Raw genomic sequence first — 13,688 nt, 5'->3', positions numbered from 1 at the left:
AAATTAAACATCACACACACTGCAATTATTACAAGTTATATTTCCAATTATCCAGTTATATAGATGTGGCTTATTTTTGATTATGACAAGGATGAATTTAGCTTTCATTAACCTTTGCAACTAACAGTTAAAGCCAAGATTAAATAGTTCTGAGTTGGTGAATTGATTTCAGTGAAACAGCAGCATGCAGTACCTGCTTAAAATTGCCACTGCGTCTTTGCTCCCAGTCCATCATGTCGTGGAAAATGGGGATCATGACATTTCTCAGATCAGGTTGAGGCACCAGCGTCACCTCCAGGAACGGCCCAATCATTGCTGGGATGAAGTTCAACTTATGTTCACCTGGAGGAAAGATACAGATCGGCACAGAGGTCAGGCTTTCACTTTATCCCTGCACACAGCATATTCTTTATGTCAGAGACAATTTACCCAACTCTGGAAAGGTGTCTTCCTTCAAAACCTTTGCAATAAATCCTGCTCTAGCAGTTCATGAAGTTCCCAAAAGCCCCAAAACTTTCTGTTTTGATTGTTTTCTGCTACTCCCCCATTCTAATCATTTAAACAAACATTACACCTTTAAAAAATAATGCCTCAGATGTTTTGTTTTCTTTGGCTAACACAGGTCTGAATTCAAAAGGTCAAGTGGATTTCTCTCCTCTGTCCTCCCTTTTAGACAGATTCTAATAAAGTGCACTTCACAAATTCCTTCCAATTTGGCTGAAGTGCTAAAACGAAACAACTTAGAGTGCACAGTTTATTCCATCATTTTCAGCAGAAAGATGTAACGTTATTATTACTATCAAATAAAAAAAGAAAGGAGGGGGGGGGGGGGGGGGGGTTCCAAAGTGTACTTGAAAATGAGAAAAACCACACTTGAACAGTACGTTGGAAATTACCATAAAACAAAATTGCATCCATCCATCACAGAGTCAGAACAAAAGCATCCACATAAAGGAGACCAAGGCATCCAGTCGGTTGCCATGGTGACAAATGGTATAAAGAAGAAAAAAGGGTTTTTTGTTTTTTTTAGATCTCATCAGCTCAAGTACAGAGAGTTGTTTGCTTTGTTGCATCACACAGATTCCAAGAGCTCTACTTTTGCACCAGAGGAGCAATAAATATGAATAAATAAAAACAGGATTTAGATAGTTTCAATAGAACCACAGGACTTTAAGAGATCCAGCTATTGCTGAAATGAAATCAAACACTAGCACTTATAAATACCTGCAAATATGCCATGTACGTCATTAGGTTAAAATCCCTTCACAAATTTCTTTCCAAACATTTAGGTCCTGCATCAGCAAATCTTTTACTTTTTTTTTTCTTTCTGCACACTCTCCAGCTTTTTTTGGGCCTCTTTTCCTTTATGAGCACTATGGAGGCTGTAGTGCCATTTATAAATGAGAATTTGGTCCGCATGATGGCCCACGTTGTTACACATCATGCAGATCCATCCATATAATGATCAAGCTGGAATCCAGCAAAGGTGTGAATTGCAAAGCACAATGAGACGGATCCCGTGCATGGAAACATTGAGTAAGTACTCAGTAAGTATCTCTTGTGAATATGCCACATGAAGGACGATGAGCTTAACAACTTTCTCCGTCATGGGTGTAGCCCATGTTGAGGAATAAGATGTGCGCTATGATGGGCCTCTATCACCTTACCTAAATTCTGCCACATGCTGAAGATCTCACAGCCCATCATCACCCTCATGTCTCCATATCTGCATGATAAAAAAAAACAACAACAAAATGCGGTTAAAAATGTGTGCACATACTGATGGAAGCTGTAGAACAGCATGTTAAGCAGTCATTAGAGTGAGTGTACACTGTGTGTGTCCAGCTGTGTTGAGGTTCTTGACAGACAGGAGGAGCAAGATAGAGCGGCTTGTTGAGTAGGTGTGTGGCTCATTACAGACTGCTCTAACGCATCCAGCAAAGAATACCAAGCATTTGTAAATAATCAGCACTTACTTTTCCAGTATTTTCTTTCTCTTGGAGGGAGAGAAGGATTCAAGTTGAAGACAGGGCTGGTTGATAAATATTACAGACAGGTAGAAATACGAATCCCACACCTGCAATAAAAAAAACATCACTTTGTTAACGTGCACAACCTCCTGACTTTAACCTACAAAAGTGTCTACCTGCATGTGGGTACACAGTAACTTACTATCAGACACAATACTGATAGGACAAACAGCCTCCCAGATCTTCAGATTACATCATTTTCATTAAGCCAATAGCAGCAGCAATCCTACAAAATTCCGCTATTAAAGGAATTCAAACTGAAAAAACAGACCATAGGATAAGCCTATACGCTGATGATGTGTTACTTTACCTTGAGAACTCACATACCTCTCTGCTGAAGATGATCACACTTATAGATTACTTGTCTATATTAGACTATTCCATCAACTAGAGTAAATCAACAGTTTCGCCTCTGAATTGAATCTTTAAGAACATCTCCACCACTGCGCTACAGTCAGGTAACATCAGATGTTTAGGTGTAAAAATTTTCAGACTGAATCACATTCCTCTACTAATGTAGAGGGGATTATCTCACAGAGTGCAATACTTCACCTATATTACTCATGGGGAGAGTTGCAACAATTAAAACGATGGCCTAAAATCAGCCATCAGTCTATTGATTAGTTTAAGACACTAGACTCAAACATCTCAAAATGTTTATGAAAACAACAAACCATCACGAATCAGTTTAAAAACGCTACAAAAGCCAAAATGCACTGGTGGTCTAGAATTACCCTGTTTTTTCTATATGTTTCCAAATGGATCAAATCAAGCCTGTTAGATAGTCCATGACTGTACCTGGTCAAGCACCATATAGAAAAAATACTGAAACCAGATTATGTATTTGATGTTGGTGTAAAGTATATTTATTGTTCTTTCTTCTGTTTTTTAGCTTTCAGCTCACTACTGCACAGTCTGCCTTAAGCATCTAAATAATAGTATTGGGTCGATTTTATATCCATGTCTCAGTTTTTGTGATGTGTGATGAACTTCCATATTATATATGTGTCTGCCTGTGTGTCAGTAGTAAAGTAATGCAGCAAACTTTTTGAAGCTATTTTGACATTCAGACTTCTGAAGCACTGCAGCACTGTTCAGACAACACACACACACACACACACGCACACAAAGCCTGCCAACTTCCCTTACCTTGTAGTCAAACTTGTCATTGAGGAAGTTTTTCCTCAGAGCGTCAGAAAGGTAGAGGACAGTTGTGATGATGACACTAAAAGAACAAAAAGGGACGCAGAAAGCAAGAGGTGGAGAAGATTACTACTGTGTCACCTTGGAGGGGAATCTGTCATTTCCATTCTGCACTGCTAAAGGAAAATGTGAGCAGAGAGGCAAAACCATAAATAGCTAAGGCATAACATTTTTAAGTTACACTTTTCTGTCTGACAAAACCTTTTCATTATGAAACAACTGTTACTTGTTTTTCCTAGATGATATCATCTCTGTGCCACTTGATAGTGACCTCCAGACAATAATATGGATGGATAAGCACTGCATTTACTCTCATATTAAATGAGCACACTACATTCAAATCTCTCCATCTTCTGAAGCTTTTTGTGCGATCAAAATCAAGTGTTAACTGAGAGAACCAAGGTTGAATATTTTAGCAGATGAAAGCACACAAACAGAATAAATGACTAGTTGTGAGTGAGATGCATACTGCATATCTGCATGAGCCTCTGATTTCCTGTCTGTCCTCATTCGTGTCCTCTTCCTGCTTTCCTTGATTTGTTTGCGTGTGTGTTCTTACTTGTTCGTGACCAGTCTCATGACAGTCCAGTCTTTAGGGAACATTTCTGGTCGGATTAGGATCCTGAAGACTGTAAAGATATGAAGGAGGAAATCCTGCAACACAAACACATGCAAAACAACACCAAGGCACATTAAGTTTGTTACTCAGTAAAGAGTTATTGCAGAAGAAAGATTCGGGATGGAGCTTATTTTTGACAACCATTTACTATCCTATTATATATTAGGTATAATTAAAAATATATAAAAGAAATGTTTCTGTTGGCCATTTTAATATTTTCTAGCTATAAGCTACTTCTTGACTTCTCTTTATCTCTGCACGCTCTGTGGGAAAACAAACAACCTAAAACTTCACTGTAGGTCCTTTTTCCATTTGTACCTCCTCAGATAGACTTGGATCGACCGATTTTCCATTAACAAACAAGATGCTCTTATGACTCATCGAGTGACACCACTGACCAGCCAATTGGTGGCATGCAGTCTGACAACATCACATTTTAGAACCTGCATGGATCGCTTTGGAACCCTGGCCGTACAGGTACTATGACCTAATGAAAAACCCTGAAACCTGTGGTGAGCTGTGGCGAGTTGATCCAAGTAGGTACTAATGGAAAAGGGGCTCTTTTCCAGTGTGAACCACATTAAATCTGCTCAGAGTTAGTATGAAGGTAGAACAACTTCCTCTGCATCTGTCCATGGTGCTGAATTGTTAATATCAGCTCTATTTAAGGACACTACACTGTACACAAATATCTGATCCTAACACTTCTCAAGTGTTAAGGCAAATGCAGATCTACTATGTAACTATGTAGTCTGTACATAGGATAGGATGTGCTGTGTTATCAACTGTAATAATATTATACACTCAAAGTCTGAGCCTCTAGAAAGATGCGCTGCACATGTGAAAGCAGTAAATCTGGTTTCATCTGCATGTTTCACTTGGGTTTTACCACCAAACCCAGCATCAGGGTTCACTTAGTAAACTCTTTTGATTACACTTTTTTTGATGCATGTATCAGAAATAGAACTCACAAAAAGCACATTACTTCAGTTAACATTAATTCCCAATAGAGTAAACCCATGAACTTAATATCTTTCTGTCTCTTATTTTTCCTGCTGCCCAATTCTACACAATTTGTAGAAATTGTAGTAATACCATCAACAGGCATTAATTATAATCTTTTACTTTTAGACTTGCAGACAGACAGATATGGATGGAGGGAAAGAGAGAAAGATCGAGTGGTCTTACCCTCAGGTCGTCTTTGCTGCTGAACGCCTGCAGCAGCTTCTGATAGTGCTTGTCACTCATCTGTCGCAGAAGCGCCAACAAACATGCCACAAATTCTCCCTGACAACACAACACATAATGAGAGGGAGAAGATGGAGCTTTAATGTTGTTGCATATTCAGGGAAAACTTTTATTTTTCTGTCCTTTTGGAGAAGAAATGAGTTCAAAAAATAAGATCTATTGTGCTTTGAAAATAATAGTGGAACTAGTAAGAATTGTACTTATGTTAACAGGATTTTTAAGAGTTTCCTTGACCTTCCTTCATCAGACAATGATGATCACATTGTCATCCACCTCACCATTTCCGCCATTCCAGAAACTATGTTTATTAATCTAATTACGCTTCTACATATTGTCAAGTTCTGGCATTTATAGCAGTAAGCTAGCTTACAAACACACACACACACACACACACACACACACACACACACACACACACACACACACACACAGTAAAACACACATACAGTGACATCCTGGAACTGTAGTCTCATGGAGGTTCCAGCAGGCTGGGGCCGGTTGCTAATTTCCAAGATAGTCCTCAGTAAAACTCCCAGCAGGCTTTCCACAATTAGCTCCACTTCCTCAGACACCACAAGCTCCTGAGAGGGAAAAGAAAACACACCCATGTGAGAATGAATCACATATCAAAGTACCACATTACCTTGAGAGAGAGAGTATTAGCATTTAGAATAGAAAGGAAAAAAAAATGTGAATCTTGAACGTAAGAGTCACTAAAATTCAAACAGACTCCATCTGTGCACTTATGTCCTCTTAAAGTTACCTGGCATTGTTCTGCTAGCACAACACTCAACCGGATTCAACAACTGACACCATTCTGCCTCCGAGCCAACGTCTACACCCCTCCCCGCCCTGCCACCGCTACCCTGTAATTCTATTTTCATCAGTTTTAATGAGTCTTGCACCAGAATGTGGACTAATAAGAAGTTTCAGGGCCATGCAGAACATTTTGAGACTATAACTTAAAAAAGAGAGAGGAGAATGGAAACGAATAGGAGAAGGTAGAATACAAAAGACGTAGAGGCAGTTAAAGATGAAAAGAAACTCAAATAGAGCAGTGAATAAACTGGTGTGTGTGTGTGTGTGTGTGTGTGTGTGTGTGTGTGTGTGTGTGTGTGTGTGTGTGTGTGTGTGTGTGTGTGTGTGTGTTTGTTTTTCTCTCTAGTCTCTACCCCTGACAAGACAGACAGGTCTTGGAAAGAGTGATAATGAGAAGGAGCCTCACTGGCACATTGACTGCCACTGCTGTCACTTCCCTTTAGATATGGTGCCAGTGGGTGCTCATGTGTGCACGCATTTGTGTATGTGTTTTTCTGGCTGCCTCTTCCACTAGCTGCCTCCTTTGCAGGGACCGGTAAAAGCCCGGCAACCTGAGCAGGTACACACAGACAGGCAAATCACACAAATACACATACACAGCTCAAAGTGACTGCCGCTTTGACAGTGTCCATTGCTAAATTGATGGCTCTCATTACTGGACTGCACTGCTGCCAGTGTCCCGGTTACCAAGACTAATTGACCATATACACGCAACAAAGCAATCTGCTATTGCAGTGTACTGGCAACGATACTGGTGTAGGACTGATTCCTGTGGTGTTGACTTTCTTTAATTATTTTGGGAGATATAATGGGAGGGATACTGTCATGCAGATTCTTGAAAATATCAGGAATTGATTGCAACTGCACAAGTTTCTATGAAGCGATTACACCATATTATTTATGATTTCAAAAAGTTATTATTCTATGACTTGGAGGAGCCAGGGATATTTGCTAACACTTTATAATAAGACATGCAACTGAGGCTGTAATTCCCGAGTGATTAAATGGTGTTATTTATTGAAGTTACAATGTCTTTAAATTTACCTACAAGTACTTAACGGTGTATGCACTAGAATAAGGGGGTGACAAGTCAGATTTTTACAGGAAACAAAGAACTTGGTATACTGCAAGAACATTTCGGTAGTCTGTAAGTCATTTTAAGTAACACATAACTTCAGGTATTTTACACGAGAGGAAATAAAAGTTATACCGCAAGTAATTTCAAGCACTGTATAAATAGTCGTCATTATTATGTAACTTCTTCATAATTTTCATGGAAAAGCACAGGTCTGCAAATTTTGATGGTCTTTTATTTTTTCTTGTTTGTCTTCAAAATTACCATGAAATTGTTATTATTTGTAGGTAAATATAATTTCATTGTAATTTCAAGTAATTAAAGTTCCATTTAATTTCCATTGAATCAGCACTTAGTTGTAGGAATTACGCCTTTAGTTGTACACCACATGTTAAAGCGTAACCAGATCTTTATGCAACAGCACAATGATTTGATGAATGACTGCAATGACTTAAAAAATTCTTGTTCAAAGTCAGGTGAGAAGAATACTGTTGTGCGTCTTTGAGTCGTGATGCAATCCATCAAAAGCAACAAACTGGCAGATAGTCAAAGGAGCTTGCAAAGAAAAGCGTCTGGACTTCTTTAAGTTGCTTGAAGACGTTTCACCTCTCATCCGAGAAGCTTCTTCAGTTCTAAAGTCAAATGGTGGAGAGTCCCAGATATAAACCTAGTGGGAGTTTCCCCCCACAGAGGGACAAAAGGACCCCCTGATGATCTTTTAATCGCCTGAGCCAAAGTGTGAAACTGGGTGTGGGTCCCAATCAGCCAGAGTTTCGGATGAGTTCATTGTGAAACCTGGCCCCACCTTATCATGCGAATTCCTGAGATCAGATGGCCCAGGATGTGAGTGGGCGTTAAGGCGTCTGGGAAGGGATCTCAAAACTGGATTATAGATGGCAGAGAGTTGGTGTCGTAAACCCCCGCCTCTGTTCAAAGATGGTCGCTCACAGTGGACATAGATGGCTTCTTTCACTCCTCTTTCAAACCATCTGTCCTCTCTGTCCAAAATGTGAACATTGGCATCCTCGAAAGAGTGTCCTTTATCCTTAAGATGCAGATGGACTGCTGAGTCTTGTCCTGTGGAGGTGGCTCTTCTATGTTGTGCCATGCGCTTGTGAAGTGGCTGTTTGGTCTCTCCAATGTAGAGGTCTGGGCATTCCTCGCTGCACTGCACAGCATACACCACATTGTTAAGTCTGCGTTTTGTCTTTCAGGTGAACTGGCAGATATCACCTTTAAGTTCCTCCCCCTGAGCTCATGGGATCTCCTTCATTCTAAGAGAAAGGCAACCTTTCATCTTGGATTTAAATTTGAGAAAGAGGATGAAGTCACAAGGATCCCAATGTGGCAAACGGTGCCATCATTAGGCTCGGAAGGAGCGATCTTACACCGAAAGCCACTGTTCGATCTCTGAGTTTAATTGGACGTTTGCTCTCTGCATTACTGAAGTCTACTGAAATAGTGGGATGCAGACAGGTGCAAATGGCCAGTGGGACCTCCAGCATCCAGGGATGTAAGTGCAAGGAGTTGACTGGCCAAATTTAAAAAAACTAAAAGCAAAGGCTCTAGTCAGGCCAGGCCAGGGATTTCTTTCTGGCACTAACATTTAATAAAAACCTGAAACTGTTTTTTATTAATCAATAAAACAAAAAGAAAGAAATTCTAAAGACAGCTATAAGCTTTTAAGAGATTAAACAAATTTGGGTTTTGAGCTTGAAATATGCTTTAGATGGATTTCATTACCTGAGCTTTTTAGTCTAAGCTCAGTTAACCAGCTGTCTCAGTTTCCTCATCAGTAAGAAAGCCAGTGTATTTCCCAAAACACTGCAGTGTTTCTTTAAGGAAGCAGGGGGGCCTGACTAATGGCTCTCAGTTATGAGTGTAATACTCACCGCAGTGCCATTTTCCTCCTTCTTGATTAGAGAAAGCATGCTGGAGAGGATCTGGGCACACATGACCAGGTCTCTCTGCTCCTGCATGTGGGCCTGTAGCACTCGAAGCACCACCGGCAACAGGATGCATCGTGAATCTACAGCACAAACACATCAAAGACTTAATGAAGTAGAAATAACAGAACGGGAACAACTAAGAAAATTTTCTACACTCATTTCTCCGCGGGGCCATAATGTCCTGCTCTGCTTTCATGCTCAGTTGAAACATTATTGACTGGAACTAATGAAAATCTTGTATGACATTCATATGATTTGCATGAGGGATGTTTTTTCCCTGCTACATGCAGCCTTTGGGAGCGTGTTGCAAATAAAAAATTGACACAGTAATTTGCTTCAGTGTAAACCCTTTATTAAGAACAGTTTAATAACTTGGAATTTGGCTCACTGCAGGGTAACAATTAGCTAAGGTATGTTCTCAAATGGGACTGCAGAGCTAAAGAGTTGTGATCATGTTCCAAATGCTGTGAATAAATGCTTTTTGTCCTACTAGTATTTACCTGGGTTTATGTAAAGCTGGCTTTCCACAGTCTTGGCAATGCACTGCAGTTTGACGGCCTCCAGGGGGCAGTCAGGATGGACGGTGGTAGGCAGGCTGCCCAGAGTCTCCCTGACGAAACCGGCCACCTCCCGCACAGTGAAGATCTTCAACAGCTCGCCGTAAATTGCCGGAAATGTTCGGAGGAACACGGCCTGCGCATAAAGAGGGAATGTTCAATAACAGGTGCAGGTGCAACAGGTGGACATCATTCTTGTTTAAATGCTTTCTCCAGGCATGGAATCACTGTGCTGAAAACCATGATGAGAGTGTTCCTATAGATGTATATGCAGTAAATATTTTACCATACATCTTTCACTAACTTTAATGATGTAAGTAGCATAATAAAGAAGCTACATCCTAATGACACTGTGAAGATGCCCTGCAGCTCAGCTCAACCGATAAGAACTGACTCAAGAAGAAGCGACTGTACTGCTGCATACTCTTCTTAATATTCATACTATGTTTCTAGACAGCTGTTTTATTTAGTAAACAGAGGTAAATATTTACTATTCTGCCCTGAATCACTGGCCCCACTTGGATTTAGTCAGAACTCTGGCAGGCACGGATTACGTGGATTAAGCTGAAGGACAGCTAGGATTGCTGCCCATCACTTGTTTGTAGCTGGCTGTCAGATTCTCCTTCTTCCTGTCAGGTTTTGTCAGTTTCTCATTGAATAGTTGAGAAAAAAAGGACTAAATATCTCCCTTTGAGTCTCTCTTTTTGTAACACTAACGTTCTTCTTCTCTGGGACATTCTGGCAGAAGACAAATGCTGTTTTGTTTTCCAGCAACTGTCAAAGATGTTTTCTTTGAAGAAAAGATGTTTCATCCATTTAAATAAGGCAACAGGGGCCGTAACTGCCCAACTGAAGTAGCTTTTCTGAGTAATCACAGTGTGTTTACTAATTTTAGAATGCAGCATATCTAATTTTTGCATTAAATAAGCATAATTATATCAAAAAATATGTTCAAATCATGTTTTGTTTTTTTGCATTTTTACTTAACAGTATAAAATCTAAAACAGGAGTGACAGTTAAATACCAAATTGCCAATCTCAAGTTGTTCTGCACATGATAAATTCCATATGTGCAAGAAACAGTTTGCCTATCTGTATATGGGTTTGCTGCTTATGTTTTTGAGTGTGTATGTATTTGTGTATGCTGGCGTGTGTGTGCTAGATGTTACAGATTAAGTGGGATTAGTATTAGCCCGACCTGCATTCTCCCACTGCTATTGTTGTGTTGAGAATACAGATCAGAAGTCAGTGGGGGACTAAAACAGAGGTTTTCAGACAGAGCATGGACAGAGCGCAGCTGGAATAGTTCAAGTTGCAACAGCAATCTGATTCTTGAAGATTAAAAGTGAGGTTTTTGCAAAAATGTGTAGTTCATTATGGCTTCTAAAAGAAAAGACATGTTTAGATTTTGTGTGGGTGAGGTGAACACTAAAAAATATAGGAAAATATGAGAAATTTAACTGGATTATCCCAGATAAAGAAGACATAAGATCAGATGGACACCACAGCACCAACATATGTACCACAGGAAAAAAAAACAGTTTTTTTCCCCACAAAAAAACAAAAAACAAAAGAGTGCACAAATACACCACTGCACAAGCATCTGTTTCTGGTGTGTAATTAGGATTATCTTTGGGGTCTTTAGCTTGTTTTGTTTTGGTCTTCTTTGAAATCAGTGAAGGCAGCTGCCCTGCTGTGCAGACCTCCCACTGATTAAGGAAAACCTGCCACAGAAATCCCTGTTCTGCCTCCAAACCCTCTGGCAGCATGAAATTCAATTACAGCCAATTTCTCACCTTTCACAACTGCATCAACAGGAGCCCCTGAGAAAGAAAACATCAAGTGGCGCACATTTTCACATTCAGATTCACACAATCAGGCGCATGTATGACAAAGCTGCAAAGATCTTAAGATACGCTCATGCCTGTCACTGATTTTTCACACAAGCCCATACACACCTGTGTCTGTGCGACGGGCGTGGTGCCTTTGTTCTCCTGCGAGAGGAAGAAGCGGATGGACATGAACAACTCGTGAATGCAGACTCTGAACTCTTCCTCATTCTGGCCTCCTGTAGCGAGCGAAAAGAGCCGACGGGACTGGATGATGTACTTAAAAATGTACTCGCTGGCCTGAGAGGAAAGAGGAAAAAAGGAAAAAAGAATTTGTCTTCTGCCGCCTGATGGAAAAAAGCACAAAAGTTCCTTCCAGGGAAAGTTGTCAGATAATAGAGAATTCGTACATTTTGTCCTGATGAATTTCATCCAATCTCTTATTATTTTATTTATCTCAAAGTCAAAAGTACCAGACTATTCAAGCAATTCTGATAATGAATTCATCATTTTGAGTTTTTGAGTCAAGCATGAAGAAATAAATTGAAACAAAACAAATAAGTCACTCTGGCATTGTGATCTCAAGGGCCACTTGAGGCTGTCCAGTACTCACAGATGTTAATGTGAGGGTGCCCAATTTAAAAACAGTAGTAGACAGATTTACAGTCAGGGTGGAGATTTACGCTTCAGTGGGAGATGTACACCATAACCACAAACCCCGCTGAAACCAAATACCATAACTTACGGTGTAAGCTAGCGTGAACCTCCTTAGATATAACCGATGCAATAAAGTAATGTGGCTAACTGCGCATCGCATCGAACAATCGCCTACTTATTAAAAGCAATAATAATGATAGCATCAATATAGGGCTCACATATGTCAACAAATTCATGGAGGGAGATCACTAAAGCTACTGGAATACAAAAAGAACTTTGGATGCCAATTTGTTCTTTCAAGGAACGTAGGAGCAAATTTCCACACACCTCAGCAGTTTAAATTGTATCTTTTGTATTGTATCCAACTGTAACTGTAAGGGCTTAAAGCTCTGGACAATTAATAGAGCGGCTGCTTTGAATAACAAGTTGGTGCCTTTAGCCATCTGCTCGGAGATCCCCTCAATTAATGTAAGTCACTGAACTGGATCTCTCCGACTGTATGTCCCGTGGAAGAGGTTTAATGCAATTACCTGACAAATAACATGGCTGCTTATTTAATTGTACCAACATACTGTCAAAGACGCCCATGCTCCAGTTTCTAAAGTGAGTAAAAGTTTTATTTTATTTATAAGTTGACTTACATGGCAGCAGGTATCTGTGTCTCTCTGATAGCATAAATCATGCTAGCAGTTACATGATTTATTTTTCCAAATTAGGTCATTTGTGGGTACAAAACAACAAACAACAACACTGAGTAAAATGCCCATCTTGAAGCTTCAAAAGCAATAGCTGACATTGATGTGACTACCAACGCCTTTAATATACAGTCTATGGCAAAGTCTTGAAATACATGAATTTAAATAAATAAAACAATTTTATTCATGATAACCTTTAATTTTATTTTTATTGAGCTCATTTATAATATAGCAGTTTTTTGACAGTGATCCGCTTTGCTTTTTATTAAAAAAGGAATGTGCCTAAAGATAAGCACATCGACATGTTAGATACGCAATTAAACCCGTCTAAAGAGATTCTCTTGTCTGCTTCTACGTGGAAAAGCCTGCAAGCACATCTGCACTGTACCGCTTATTCATTATTTACTGCACTACAGATTACCATTTCACTTCTGGTGCAGAATCTATTCTGTGAATGTTAAACGAGGAGCCACAGTTTGGGTGCCGCAATGTGCTCCACTGACAGTGTGTCTGCATGAGTCATTAGAAAAATGTGATGAGGATTCCCAACACTAGAGGCACTGTGCTTCTGCTCATTAAAATTGCATGCAGTGTAATAGACACAGGTGGGGGATAACAAATGGTAGAAGAACGTATGAATTAGCAGGAGTGGCAGTGGATTGTGTCATTGTGTGCATGGGTGTATTTGTGTATCGATAAAGGCAGCTGCATTTACAGTTTGAAATACTGGCCTGGCTGTCTTTGTGCATGCCTCACCTTGAGCACCTGCTGTATGTGATCCTGATGCTCTGCATCAACAATGCGGTCCACGTACCACTTCAGCACTTTGATCAGGTCCCTGGAGGAGAGACACACACACACACACACACACACACACACACACACACACACACACACACACACACACACACACACACACACACACACCGTACAACTGCATTGCTTCTCTCACTGGATTTGGCAAATATAGATGAGACAGTGTTATGTTTTAAAATGTAACAGTCTATC

At 40.0% G+C, this 13,688-nt stretch overlaps 1 protein-coding gene across 2 annotated transcripts in view; it reads right to left on the bottom strand.

The window, feature by feature from the left end:
- The window catches only part of dock4b (dedicator of cytokinesis 4b), a 141,334-nt gene that overhangs the window by 42,280 nt on the left and 85,366 nt on the right, over nucleotides 1-13,688 (bottom strand). For both annotated transcript variants that reach the window (XM_085385937.1, XM_085385938.1), the window contains exons 21-31: nucleotides 13,437-13,518; nucleotides 11,458-11,628; nucleotides 9,444-9,636; nucleotides 8,887-9,023; nucleotides 5,547-5,681; nucleotides 5,041-5,139; nucleotides 3,793-3,887; nucleotides 3,180-3,255; nucleotides 1,977-2,077; nucleotides 1,668-1,726; nucleotides 194-342 (exon numbers count right to left, since the gene is read on the bottom strand). In XM_085385937.1, the coding sequence (XP_085242063.1) occupies nucleotides 194-342; nucleotides 1,668-1,726; nucleotides 1,977-2,077; nucleotides 3,180-3,255; nucleotides 3,793-3,887; nucleotides 5,041-5,139; nucleotides 5,547-5,681; nucleotides 8,887-9,023; nucleotides 9,444-9,636; nucleotides 11,458-11,628; nucleotides 13,437-13,518 (1,297 nt within the window). The remainder of the gene's footprint in view (nucleotides 1-193; nucleotides 343-1,667; nucleotides 1,727-1,976; nucleotides 2,078-3,179; nucleotides 3,256-3,792; nucleotides 3,888-5,040; nucleotides 5,140-5,546; nucleotides 5,682-8,886; nucleotides 9,024-9,443; nucleotides 9,637-11,457; nucleotides 11,629-13,436; nucleotides 13,519-13,688) is intronic.

Source organism: Rhamphochromis longiceps, linkage group LG17 (assembly GCF_057381845.1).
Source record: "Rhamphochromis longiceps isolate RC_006_pf linkage group LG17, R_longiceps_female_GT1.1, whole genome shotgun sequence".
Classification (NCBI taxonomy): domain Eukaryota; kingdom Metazoa; phylum Chordata; class Actinopteri; order Cichliformes; family Cichlidae; genus Rhamphochromis; species Rhamphochromis longiceps.
Note: the sequence above shows the minus strand (reverse complement) of the source record. Positions and strands in the feature narration are given on the sequence as shown.